Consider the following 12,737-nt stretch of genomic DNA (forward strand, 5'->3'; position numbering starts at 1 on the left):
GTGGCTTCTACGTATCACAAGGAGTTGTATGCGATTGTGGAGGCGGTACAAAAGTGGCGCCAGTACCTATTGGGGCGTGAATTCGTGATCCGTAGCGATCAAAAGAGCTTAAAGGAGCTACTACAGCAAGTGATACAAACCCCGGATCAGCAGCTTTATGTGCGAAAGTTAATAGGGTACAAATTCAGGATAGAATACAAAAAGGGGACTGCTAATCGTGCGGCGGATGCCCTTTCCCGCCGCGCTGACCCACGCGATGCGGACCCCGAGATTAGTAGAGCGAGCGGGGAGCTCGAGGATGACCAGGCCGACGGGGCTCTCCTGACAGCAGCAGTCTGTCCGGTCCCGAAGCTGATGGATCTATTGCGCAGCGAGACGGCGTCGTCTCCGGAGATGCGTGAGATGACGAAGGAGATCAAAGAGGGACGCGCCCCTCCTCATTTATCGTGGGTGGATGGGCTGGTTTACTATAACAGACGGATTTTTGTGGGATCCCGGTCTTCGGCGCGGACGCCGATCATGACCGAATATCATTGCTCCCAATCGGCGGGTCATCCGGGTTTTGAAAGGACTCTACGTCGCGTTACAGCCGAGTTCTATTGGCCGAACATGAAAAAGGAGATTCGCCGATTCGTCGAGGCGTGTGTTATATGCCAAACTACAAAGTATTCTACTCAAAAGCCGGCTGGATTGTTACAGCCACTACTGATTCCTTCGCAGGTTTGGGAGGACGTCTCGATGGACTTCATCACGGGACTGCCTCCGTCGCGAGGGTACACGACCATCATGGTTGTCGTGGATCGTTTATCCAAATACGCCCACTTTGCAGCCCTGCCAACACGTTTTGATGCCTTGCGGGTTGCACACTTATTTGTTAACACGGTGGTGCGTCATCATGGATTTCCCAAGACCCTGGTCTCGGATCGCGATTCCGTGTTCTTGAATAAAATTTGGGAGGAAATTATGCGGCTAAGTGGTACGAAGTTGAACTTTTCGACGGCATACCATCCTCAGTCGGATGGTCAAACGGAGGTGCGCAATAGGGGCCTCGAGCAGTATCTGCGAGCGTTCGCCGGGGATCGCCCTTCTATATGGACTAATTTCCTACCGTGGGCGGAACTAGCGCTTAACTGCTTCTATCATGCGGGTCTGGGCACGTCACCGTTCAAAGCGCTATACGGGAAGGATCCGCCCAGTCTGGTGTTTGCCCCGCCGTCAGCCGCGACTCCTCCGTCAGTGGCGGATCTGATCAGGCAGCGGAGTGAGCTACTGGTTCAGCTTCGCACGAATCTAGCTCGCGCACGGCAACGGATGCAAGAGTCGGCGAATAAGCATCGTCGACATGTGGAATTTGTGGCGGGAGATATGGTGTTACTCAAACTTCAACCGTATCGTCAACATTCGGTTGCGCGGCCATTGTCAACGAAATTGGCGCGACGGTATTACGGGCAATTTGAGGTGATGGAGCGGATCGGGCAGGTGGCTTATAGGCTGCGACTTCCGGAGGGGAGTAGGATTCATAACGTGTTTCATGTGAGCCTTCTTCGCCCGTTTGTAGCTGGAGGTTCAGAGGAACCACAGGGTGATTTGCCATCCGAATTTTTGGGGGAACGGCCGGTGGTGTACCCGGTGCGTGTGCTGGAGAGGAGGCTGCTTTGGACTGGGGATCAGCCAGGGGAACACGCTTTGGTTCGGTGGTCAGACGGTACCGAGTCGCCGACTTGGGAACCAGTGGAGGCGCTTCGTCAGAGGTTTCCGAATATCTTCCTTGAGGACAAGGATGTTGCTATGGAGAGGGGGGTTGATACGATCCCAACAGAACCCCAAGCAATGCTGGAGCCGGCAGTAGAGCCCCAAGCAATGCTGGAGCCGGCAGTAGATCCCCAAGCAATGCGGGAGGTGGAACAGAGCAGGGAGAGTGCGGAGGACAGGCGGACAGAGGACAGGCGGACAAAAGGAGTTCGTGCGGAAGCGTCCATCGCGAAGTCGAGGCCGACGAGGAACGCGAAGCCTCCGAGCAGATTCGGCGACTTCGTCGCCAAGTAGTGATTTCCATAATTAGCTTTATTTTATTTTTAGTAGGAGTCGAACTTTAGTATTTTATTTTGGGGATATTTTATTAATTATTTTGCAATTGAGTCGAGCGTAAATTATAAGCTCCGTCGGGTTTTCTTGTTGGTTCTTTCCCGATGATAGGATTAGGTCGAACCAAACCTAGGGTCCATAGAATATAAATAGGGCTATTTTGTTCATAACCTACCATGAAGGAAAATATTAATTGCCCAACATCTTGTTGATAACTTGTGAAACTATCGTCGAACTTGATTGCCTGACGGGGAAGACTCCCGCACACAATCTGTTCGATCAAACTGCCGACCCTGAACAGGGCGCCGGGACGATTGCTTGCCGCCGAGAGAGAGATCGGGGTTGTTGAGGGAGGAAGGCCTTAACATTTCCACCCCTGCCTCAGCGTAGATATCTCCATAAGCGGGTCTGGCGGTTCCTTGTGTCTTTCCTCGGTCACGTGTCCGCCAAAAGCTAAAGTTTCAAGCTTCTTAAGCATCGATTCTCGGTGCCGCGCCAAAGCGTAGAGGTTGTACTTCAACGGAGGTTGGGGTTCCAAATCCATCGAACCTAATGCCATGGTTGTTGAGTGTTGAGGGAGAAGAGTAGTCAATGGAAGCACCAATTGATAGGGTTTGAGTTCCCTATCAAGAAGTTTGTAGAGCACACGTAACTTTAATGAAGCAAAAGAGAAAATCCCCCTAGTTGGAGTGCTAGGGTTTCGAGCAATTACAGTTTTGAGAAGAAAGATTTGTCTTTATTTCTCAATGTTTTTTTACTCTCTAATGGACTCTGGTATTTATAGAGTCCGCTTGATTCGACTCTATGATTCGGGAAAGAATAAAAAAGAAAACCCGAAAAGATCTATATAAATCCTATGCTAAAATATAGTAAATATCTTGCTTGAGGAGCAAGATTTGTGTCCCAAAAATACTATAGCTAGACAAGAAAATAAATACTAATAAACTAGCAATCAAAGTTGTTAAATAGCGGCTATGGCGGTGATATGACGCTATATCATATCGGTTAGTAATGAAAACGCCATCACCACACCGATTTATGGCATTTTTCTGTATCGGCCTCCATGCCCGCCATGGCGGTGTTTTACTGTAATTTTGACTTCTTTGTTCTAATTTTGACTTTTTAATGGATTTTTTACTTTTTAATTGAATTTTGGTATAAGCTCAAAACTGAACCGGCCCACCCAACCATTCTAACCCATTTAATTTTATAATTAAAATGAAAATAGATTAAACTTAAAATAGAAATTGAAACCCTAATTATAGTGATGAAGCAATGGATGCTGATGATAGTGATGAGTTGAGGTGCCTATGGTTTCAGGACCGGCGGCTACAGTTCGGATTCGATGGTTCCGGATTTGGAAATTGCCGAACCGAAACCGTACCGCGAGGGTGTTTTGCGGTTACGGTTCTAAAACCGCCGGTTTCGGTTCCGAACGGACAGTTTTTTATGATTTTTTACGGTTCTGAACCACCGGTTTTCGGCATTTTTTTGTGGTTCCGGCTCGGTTTCGCGGTCTTCTACCGGTTTTTTCCCGGTTCCGGTTTGGAACTGCTCGGAACCGGCGGTTCCGGTACGGTTTCGGTTCGAAAATTTTTGAACCTAAACTGAACCACTATTCTAAAATCGACGGTTTCGGTTCGGGTAAATTCTCATGGTTCCAGTTCGGAACCGCAACCGACGGTTACGATTTCACGATTAACATCCGGAACCGTAAACCTTGGGCACCGCTAGTGATGAGGATGAACTAGAAGACTATGTTGAGCTTGATGATTAATGACTACTGAGTAGTGCTTAGGATGACTTTATGTTTTGTTGAATTAAAGACTTTAGTTATTAGACTTATATATAACTTTTTAATTTTTTGCTTTATTAATCGTTTAAAGAGTTTTTGAATTTTGATGTTATATTTTTATTATTTTCTAATTTTTTAATTATATATAAATATTATTTTATTTCTTTATTTAATGACTGCCATATCCCGCCATACCGATACGCCATATCCCTGTGGCAGTTTTCGGGCGGACCGCCATAAGCCGCCATACTGCTTTGACAACATTGTTTAGCAATAAAAGATGTCGGGCCACGGCTTAGTTGGTCGTTTGGGTTTGGGGGTCGAGGTCTCTATCAGGCTAATAGGTGTCTTGGTACCTGTGGTGGCGCTTTACTCTGAACGATAGTTTCTGGAATTTTTTAGACTGAGATGTAGTAAGCTGGCTTGAGTATCAGCCTATTCCCAGAAGAAGATATAAATCTTGATAGTACTTTTGTGTGGCTTTATGAAGTAGATGTGAATAGTAGTGATATTCTTCCATTTTATGCTTAGACTGATTAATGTGGCATTGTGGCTTGTCTCTGGATACTACATATCAAGGCTAATCGGTTCATGAGCCTAATTATCTGGTTTCTAAACAATTTCAAATTTTATTTAGGTTATTGTGTGAATTCTAGAAGAAACACATTCACTGTACAATTTAAGCGTACTCTATAAAACATTAGAAAAGCATAGTTTGTGATGAGTTAAGGCAGAGAACACAAGAAAGAGAGTAGGAATAATATGGAAACGGAATATAATGAACTGAAATGGACAACTGAGTTAAATTGATATTACCGACTGCAGAAAAGGACATAACTAATCCATCCTATGCCTATGGTACTACGCCCTAAATTATTATCCAAGACACTTTGCTTTTCTACAAAGGAGCTACCGAGCTATTTATGATAACCACCTATAGTCTCATGTCTCCTAATTTGAATAGAACTCCTAATTAAATAGGATTCCTAAACGACACAGTAACTCTAATGAGAACAACTAAACTCTGTAACTCAATAAACAATTGATAAAATAATACTAAAGATAATATACTAGATGATCTGCAGGGTAGGGATGACCTATTTTTCTTTTGTCGATCAAATGTATGACTGTCTCATATAAAATTTACACACTGACGCTTTGTCATAGTTGTTGGGTCTCTACTGAACCGTGCTTTATATTTGTTAGGAAAGGAAGCTGTTAGAAGAAGAAGAAGAAGAAGCTTACATAAAAGCTGTGTTTCAGGTAACGATATAATCATAAAATACACCGTTTGCTCATCAATGCGTACATCTAGCATTTCTTCCATTTTAGCTTTATTTTTCATCTAAAATTCTCATTATGTGCCTTCTCCAACTCAGGGTCAAAAAAAGGCTCCTATTGTTCGAAGGATTGATGATGATGACGACGAAGATTTGGAATTTTTCTCTCTTGACGATGTGGGATCATCATCTCATCCATGATCCACCGAAGGTATCCTTATTTTCTTACACCATCTTCCGTGTATGCTTTCTCTACAGGAATGAGGATACATCAGTGGCAGATGTGTTTAATAGTAGTATGCAGTGACAGATGTTAGTACTGGAGTTGATAATATTCATCATTGTGCTATTGACAATTTAAAACCTTTAGCTACCTTTGCTATTGAATTTGCCTCAGAAGCAACACTAACTGAATTGCTTGATGTCCATGGTTGTTCCCTAATTTCTAAATGTGCTTACACAATTGGTTGATGGGGGTTTCACTTTGAACTGTACATAGAATAGTAAAATTCATATTTCCAGCCCTTCCTGTGTTCCTAACAAAATTGATTTTGTTTTAATATTTAATTAACGCAGCGAATAATTATATATAGGAAGCTGGGAGTTAGGAACTGACGTGAGACACTGACAATAATGGAAACATTTAAGCATCCAATTCTCTTACAGTGTAAGTTTGTACTAGGTTATGGGATTTTATAAAGTATCATGCTCAGTTAGTTTAGTGCTGAGTGTTTGCTCCTCGTGATATTTGAGACCCACTAATTGTCTAAGGGATATTACAGGAGGATCTATCTTAATCTTTTATCTATATTTGACAGAAATCGAATTTGAAACCATATTGTAAATATGCAGCATCGGAGCCTTTAGTGCTCATCTATGAATGTCTCTTATCTAACTTTGTAGAAACTTAGTTGACTCTGTACATACAGGGGTCCACTGTTAGTGTGGTTTTACTTAGAAATCATGTGTTTTGGTGCAGAGGACGAAGGTGTCTGATGAATATCCTTCCATGCCAACAGATATATTGATGACACATTACTTACCATTGCATGTATGTTGTTGATAGGTAGAGCTGGTGTTGATTGGGCTTCTGGTAGTAGTAAACCTGTTTCGAAGACTCCTTCAATCAAATTCTCAATCATCAAGAAATCCGCGCCACAATCCTCAACTGTAGGCGTGGAGAAAGCACAGCAAGATGCCAAACCCACCGTTGCTACCAGCAACGTATTACAATCCTTATTCCAAGAGTATGGAAGCGATGAAGACGAGTAATCAGAGTATATAAAGATAAAACATGTAATACTGATCTCCCTAGTTCAGATTCAAAGTATTTAGATTTTTGTTGCTATCAAAGCATTTTTTGCCTGTATGATGTCAGATTGAAATATATTGATAAATCTAGTGCTGCTGCAAGAATTTTTTTTTATTGCCATGGATCTCATCAACAAATTTTTCCATCCATCATATATGAAGATCAAAAATTTGATGACTGCAAACGGAACAAGTGCTGCTGCATTTTTCATCCGGATTTTTGTGAAGTTAGCAAACATATATTTTCAATATGGTACTTTTTAGTTATGCATCTGGCTAATTTTGTTATTAATTGGAGCAAGTCTCATTGTTTCAGAATATAATCTGATTGTAATCTATCTCCACAATTCATATTTTGATTGGCATTCTCGATAAATGAACCCCATGAACTGAATTGTCTGCAAACACAAACCAAATACTCCTACTAGTCTATTGCTAATACATCCCAAACTGAAAACAGATGCAACTGGATTACAAGCATTATTTGGAACCTAAACAGTCTATTTGTTTCCTTTCTTTCTCCACAGGTCTCCAAACATTTTAATACCAGAACCTTTCCTCTTGCCGCCGTCGTCAGAATCGTCCGGTGAGCTTCCATACACCTGCTTGTCCACTTCCCCAGCCAACACTGCCGCAGCTGCATCCGCAGCCTTTCTCCATTGCTCAGTTTGAACACGAAGCCTCTTCATCTCCATCTCCAACTCCACCTTCCCTCTCTCACTAGCTTCCACTTTCTCCTTCATGCTTGCCACATTTGCTCTACTCTTCTCCACTTCTTCATTGGCCTGCTTCAGCTTCAAACTCAGCTCCTCAATTTCCATCTTCATCTTTGCATTTTCCTCACCAACAACCTCAGCCTCTCTACTCTTCTCCTTGAGCGCTCTTATCTCATCCCGCGGAGATTCCTTCGACTCCACAGCTGCTTTCTCCATCGGCACTTCAAACACATCATCATAGAACTCCTCATTGCTCTCTTTCTTGTCTTCCATTTCCACAACCTTCTTAGGTTTCTTTGATTTCTTGTTAAGAAGCTCCTGAGCTGCTGTCTTGGCTGCCTCGGCAGAGGCCAATTGATCCTTGAGGCATTTGAGCTCGCCCTGAGCCTGCCCAAGCTGAGTCTCGAGGTCAGCAATGCGGCTGCCTAGCTTCCTCTGATTCAGAGGCTCCGATAGCCTCGGGCTCCGCACGGTGGTCCTCGAGCGCGGATGGACTGGATCCGAGTCCGAGCTCGAGGACGTCCGGAGGCTGTGCGGAGCCCGAGGAGACGGCCGTTGAGGCATCTCACTCGCTCTGTTTTGCCATAAAACACACAATCAAAATCATTTTTGAGTTAACAAGATAGTTATTAATAGATGAATTCTTGAATACCTTGATCTTGGCATCTCTCCGGCTGCAATGTGAGTTTGATTCTACAAGAATGGAATGAGAAACTCAGAGACTAAAACACTAATGAGCACTTTCTATACTTAAATTATTGATATACTATATGATGTGGTACTGTATTTATTTTCCTCAAAAAAAAAGAGAATATACTAAGACAATGTGAATTTGATGTTTATTTATTTTCCTCAAAAAAGGAAAATACTTTTTGAACCCGTGAGAGAATATGATCAAGGCCATTGTCTTTCTTGAAAAGAGATAAAGTAGTTTTTGGTTGCAGTACTAGCTAGTCACTGCAGCCATGCACGCATCAATTTTATGAAAAAAGATGCAGACCATTTTGGCTTTATAGCCCCACTCAATTCTGTAGAAATATGCACTCCCATTAAATCCAAAATTGATTCTGTAGAGTAAAATATTAAAACAACTTTAGCAAAGTGCGACATCTTCTCCAAAAGAAGTAAAAAAAAACTCACCAAAAGACTAAACTTTTTACTGGTTCATCAAAAGGTATTTATGACATAAATTAAATGAAATGTAGAATTGAATAACAAAGAAGTGTAAATACTACTATAAATTAGGACAAGAATGGTAAAGAAGAAATGGGAACGTTAGAAAAATAATACTTCTACTCACCTTAATTGTGTTCTTCTTTCATTTTACGCAGATGAGGAAGAAGGAGAAGTTGAAGAGAAAAAGACTAGGAGATGGGAAAATGGAGGTAGGTTTTGAAAGTGTGCTAATGCATTTATGAATACACGTGTGCCGTGCGTATATATATTGATAACTCGTGTTGGAAACTTGCATGGACAGTAAAACTGTATGCAATGTACAGAATCCAATAGGATATTTTTAACAATAAAATGTTGATGGAGGAGAGAGAAACTGGAATTTTACACATCCTTTCAAAATTTGAATTAAAGTTTGCTTAAATTGAAACGTGGGCAGCATTGTGAATTGTAGTTTTTCTTTTGGTAATTTGAAGAAAAAATCAATTTTATCAAATTTTGGTTAATTCTCATTTTTATAAATACTCAATTATATTGCCATTTTTTAATTATCCAGCTTATTTGTATTTAGATGAAATTGATTTTAGTATGAAGAATATAAAATATATACTTAATGATTAACTAGAATTTGAACAAATTGATTTTAGTATGAAGAATATAAAATATATACTTAATGATTAACTAGAATTTGAACAAATTTAATTATTCATTTTGTAATTTGTCTCTTTTCTTAATTTTTTAAGTTATATATGTAAATTTTTCCACAGTGTATCAAACACCAAAACTTTTAGTTGTAGTTAAGGATAGGGTATTCGAACACGTCAATGTAGAACCTCGTTAAAGCAAAACTTTCCTATGCTTTTGACCTCTTCAGCCCATCCCAGGCCGGCTTCTTCCTCTTCGCCCGAGACAGCCTCGACTGATCTCAAAAACCTCGTAGTCATCAGTATTCATTGCCGACAGTTGGTAAGGGCTATCCTTGGACCCGGTCAACAGATAAGGGGTTGTATCATCTACATGCACTTCACATTCCGACGGCCTATCAACGTCCCAGCTCCTACCTCGAACAAACGAGGTAGTTCTAGTCGAATGAGAAAGTGTCGTTGAGACCCATCTTTTATAAAAATAAAAGTGAAATTGGCTGAAACTGAAAGTGGATATGGAATGGAAATTAAAGTCAAATATAGTTGTCTTTATATGGTATTGAATTTGAAATAATAAAATAAATAACTTTCGCCCCCACCCGCGAAACCATCCTCATCCTAGCAGCTCGCAATAGCAATGGGCGGTGAGCAGCGCATGCACTGCTCCCCGCCCAGTCAGCTGCCCCTGCCCCTGCCCCGCCCGCTCCCCTCCAACCTACAATAAGGGCACTGCCTGCTGGGACGCCCTAGCTGGATCAATATTTATACAGTAAACATATGGTGTAAAGAGTGTAAGATGAGGAAACAATAAACATAGTGCATAGGAATTTGTTTCATAATCAATCATGGAATTTTATAGTATTATAAAGAGAAATTTTGAAAATGTCATGAATTTTAAAGCAAAATTTGTAAGAAAAAAAATGAATAAAATAAGAAAGAGGAGGAAAGTAGTGGAATTATTGTCAGTAAAAATAGACAAAAAAGAAAAGAATTTCTATTTTTGAAAAATGGAGGGAGTATATATTTATTATTTTTATGAGATTGATAAATAAGTGGTAGGAAGAGATTAGTTCATATGTCCCAAAATTGGCAGGTGGGAGGGACGTCTCATAGATAGTTAGAAGACAAAGCATGTGAATCTCAATCGAATCTCAGCCATCATTTTCAAAAAAAAAAGTAAAAGAAAATTAAACTATCGGGCCCTTTAGCTCACACTCTTTTATCTTTCATACTATATAATTATTAAATACTAATCATAACATCCTATAAATTACAATATAGACTCTAAAATATAGCTATGAAACAGATGAAACATGTCTTTGTCGAGCATAATATTTTACTTGATTTGGTTGAAAATAAACCCAATTCGAAATCACAGGATATGAGATATTATGGGCAGGCTAGGACTAGGCCCAATTCTTTAACTTTATCATTTGATGGCTACATAAGTTGTTCTTATAATTTACATCAGGAATAGCAACACACTATCAAAAAAAAGATTATGAGAGCATCTGAAAAAATAAATTTTATAAAATATATTTCATTATATATGGAAATACTTTAAAACACACACACACACACACACACTGATGAGAGCTTAAATAGGCCTTGGAGGCCGATACGCCGAATAGATAGGCACAAATAGAAAGAATGAAGGATCGGTTGTTTTATTTTCATTATCCTAAAAAAAAAGAAAAAAGAACTTACGAGAGATTAACGTTACTCAACAAAATAATCTCTATTCTATGTAAGTCTAATTCGTCGTCTTTTGATCAAAATTTTCTCTTGCTTATACTAACCAGATTAATTTTAGCAGCACGACATATATTTAAAAGTTGATCCAACAACCATCTTCTCATAGACGTCGACATAATTAATCATTGATTTAGTCCATCAGTCCTAAAAAATTGATAAATTTGTAGATGACATGAATTTTAATGTGTGATTGGTAAGTAAGAGAGAGAACGAGAAAAATAGTGAAAGTAGTGTTTGTGGATAGCGAGAACCACAATAAAATAATGTGTATGATTAGTAGTAGTATATTGTTAAAAACTTTTCATATTTAGATTTGGTCTAATTTTTAGAAATGATCTAAAATGATAAAATTAATCATTCTTTTTTAGGAGGGAAGGAGTATATCACTCAAAATAAGCATCTAAAAAGAATTTTGATTGTCAAAAACTTGGGACAGCCCGGCCTATTCAAGACATTTGATCATTTTTTTTAAATTTATTTTTGAGCCAGTTCGGCCTGATCCTGATCGAGGAATGTGATAAAATTGCTAAGCTGTAGCTTTTTTTTTTAATGTAGTGTAGTATGCTCACAATGGATCATTAGATTATATTTTAATTGAATTAATGTGTTCAAAAGGGAGCACTATGTGACATCATAGTTAAATTGACAATGTATGCTTGCAATCTGTGATATATATGATAATAACTCGGCATATAGTTTCAAGCAATTTGCGATACGAAATTAGAGCACTATAGTGACACCATAGTTAAAATGAAAACTTAGGCAGACAATCTGCAATACATAAGCAATCAATCAGTAATACATAGGCAAGTAACTCAACATATAGTTCTAAACAATCTATTATACAATATCAAAAATAATCAAGCAATCTATGATATATAGATAAACAAGTCTGTCATGTGGCAACCTGACAAATTAAGGTTGAATCTACTCCTAAATATAATGATCCTCCTCATTAATGGTATGTTGTCATTTTAATTTGGGTTGTCATTTAGTATATGTTTATGTTCAAATATTTATCCATACTATTTAATGTTCTTATAGTGACTCAAAATGTAAATAAGGAGTATATAGATCGGTGGAACCAAACAAAAACCTCTCACTAAAGTAAATTTTAATAGATGTATATGTATTTGTTTGCTACAAATACAAATCATCCAAAGAATTTGAGAGCTAGGTAGATTACAATCCGAATGCCTCATAATCAAATAGTTCGATTACCTAAAAATGTAAGCTCGTTTTGGACTCTATTTGAAATTTAAAAATTTGAAACATGCAGCGTAATTTATAAACTAATTTGATCGGAGTACTAAATATTTGAATTTCTTATAAATAAATTGCATAATTTTTTTTATAATATTAGTACGGAGTATATTTTTTTAGTAATATCAAAAGACAAATTAATATCTAAGTGCTTGTCTGACGTGACGTGGAATATATATTCAGGCGGAACTTGTCGCATATACTTTAATTTACTAGATATAAACATCTTTTTACATTATTTATCGAAGTTATTTATGTAAAACTTTCTGAAAAGTTACTAAATTTCAAATGAGAAATTCTTTTATAAACATTACAAATTAGAATTCACATGAGTATATGATAAATAACATTTTTTTAAGCTTGTAAACAGTGTTAGAGTCGGTATTTTAAAATTAGATTATTTGTGTATATACACAAAATTTCAAACATTTTCGGTTTTTTTTCAAACTTTTATTTTGGAATGTAAATACGAACTTTGAGTTTTTCTAAATTTCCTCCTAAAATTATTTTTTTTTTATATTGAAGCTGATGTCTTTGTCGAAAGTGCCATCGTGGTAAAAAGCAAAGAGTATTTAAACGACATCATTTGAATAAAAATGGTAATTTGTCCTGTAGATACACTATTTTTTTATGTTTTCTAAAAAATTTCCTAAACTTTGATATTTTATAGAATTTGTTCCAAACTCTTGAGATTTTCTATTTTTTTTCATAACGA

The 12,737-nt window shown here is 38.5% G+C and overlaps 1 protein-coding gene and 2 long non-coding RNA genes across 4 annotated transcripts; 1 reads left to right on the forward strand and 2 right to left on the reverse strand.

Moving 5' to 3' along the window:
- The first annotated feature begins 5,027 nt into the window (after positions 1 to 5,027).
- On the forward strand, positions 5,028 to 6,556 carry LOC121807097. Its single transcript, XR_006051750.1, has 3 exons — positions 5,028 to 5,143; positions 5,260 to 5,371; positions 6,227 to 6,556. It is a non-coding gene; the product is annotated as an uncharacterized LOC121807097 (long non-coding RNA).
- A 251-nt stretch (positions 6,557 to 6,807) lies between these two features.
- LOC121806589 (interactor of constitutive active ROPs 1-like) lies at positions 6,808 to 8,760 on the reverse strand. 2 transcript variants are annotated; one of them, XM_042206697.1, is made up of 3 exons: positions 8,488 to 8,760; positions 7,840 to 7,880; positions 6,808 to 7,761 (listed from the first exon to the last, which is right to left on the reverse strand). In XM_042206697.1, exons 2-3 carry the CDS (start codon positions 7,851 to 7,853, stop codon positions 6,972 to 6,974), a joined length of 804 nt encoding a protein of 267 aa, XP_042062631.1. In that variant the 5' UTR covers positions 7,854 to 7,880; positions 8,488 to 8,760; the 3' UTR covers positions 6,808 to 6,971. The 2 variants fall into 2 exon arrangements, with proteins under 2 accessions (XP_042062631.1, XP_042062630.1); XM_042206696.1 differs by lacking the exon at positions 8,488 to 8,760 and having other exon boundaries at positions 7,840 to 8,169.
- A 374-nt stretch (positions 8,761 to 9,134) lies between these two features.
- LOC121807628 lies at positions 9,135 to 9,712 on the reverse strand. Its single transcript, XR_006051851.1, has 2 exons — positions 9,604 to 9,712; positions 9,135 to 9,507 (listed from the first exon to the last, which is right to left on the reverse strand). It is a non-coding gene; the product is annotated as an uncharacterized LOC121807628 (long non-coding RNA).
- Positions 9,713 to 12,737: the final 3,025 nt, after the last annotated feature.

Source organism: Salvia splendens, chromosome 6, assembly GCF_004379255.2.
Source record: "Salvia splendens isolate huo1 chromosome 6, SspV2, whole genome shotgun sequence".
Taxonomy (NCBI): Eukaryota; Viridiplantae; Streptophyta; class Magnoliopsida; order Lamiales; family Lamiaceae; genus Salvia; species Salvia splendens.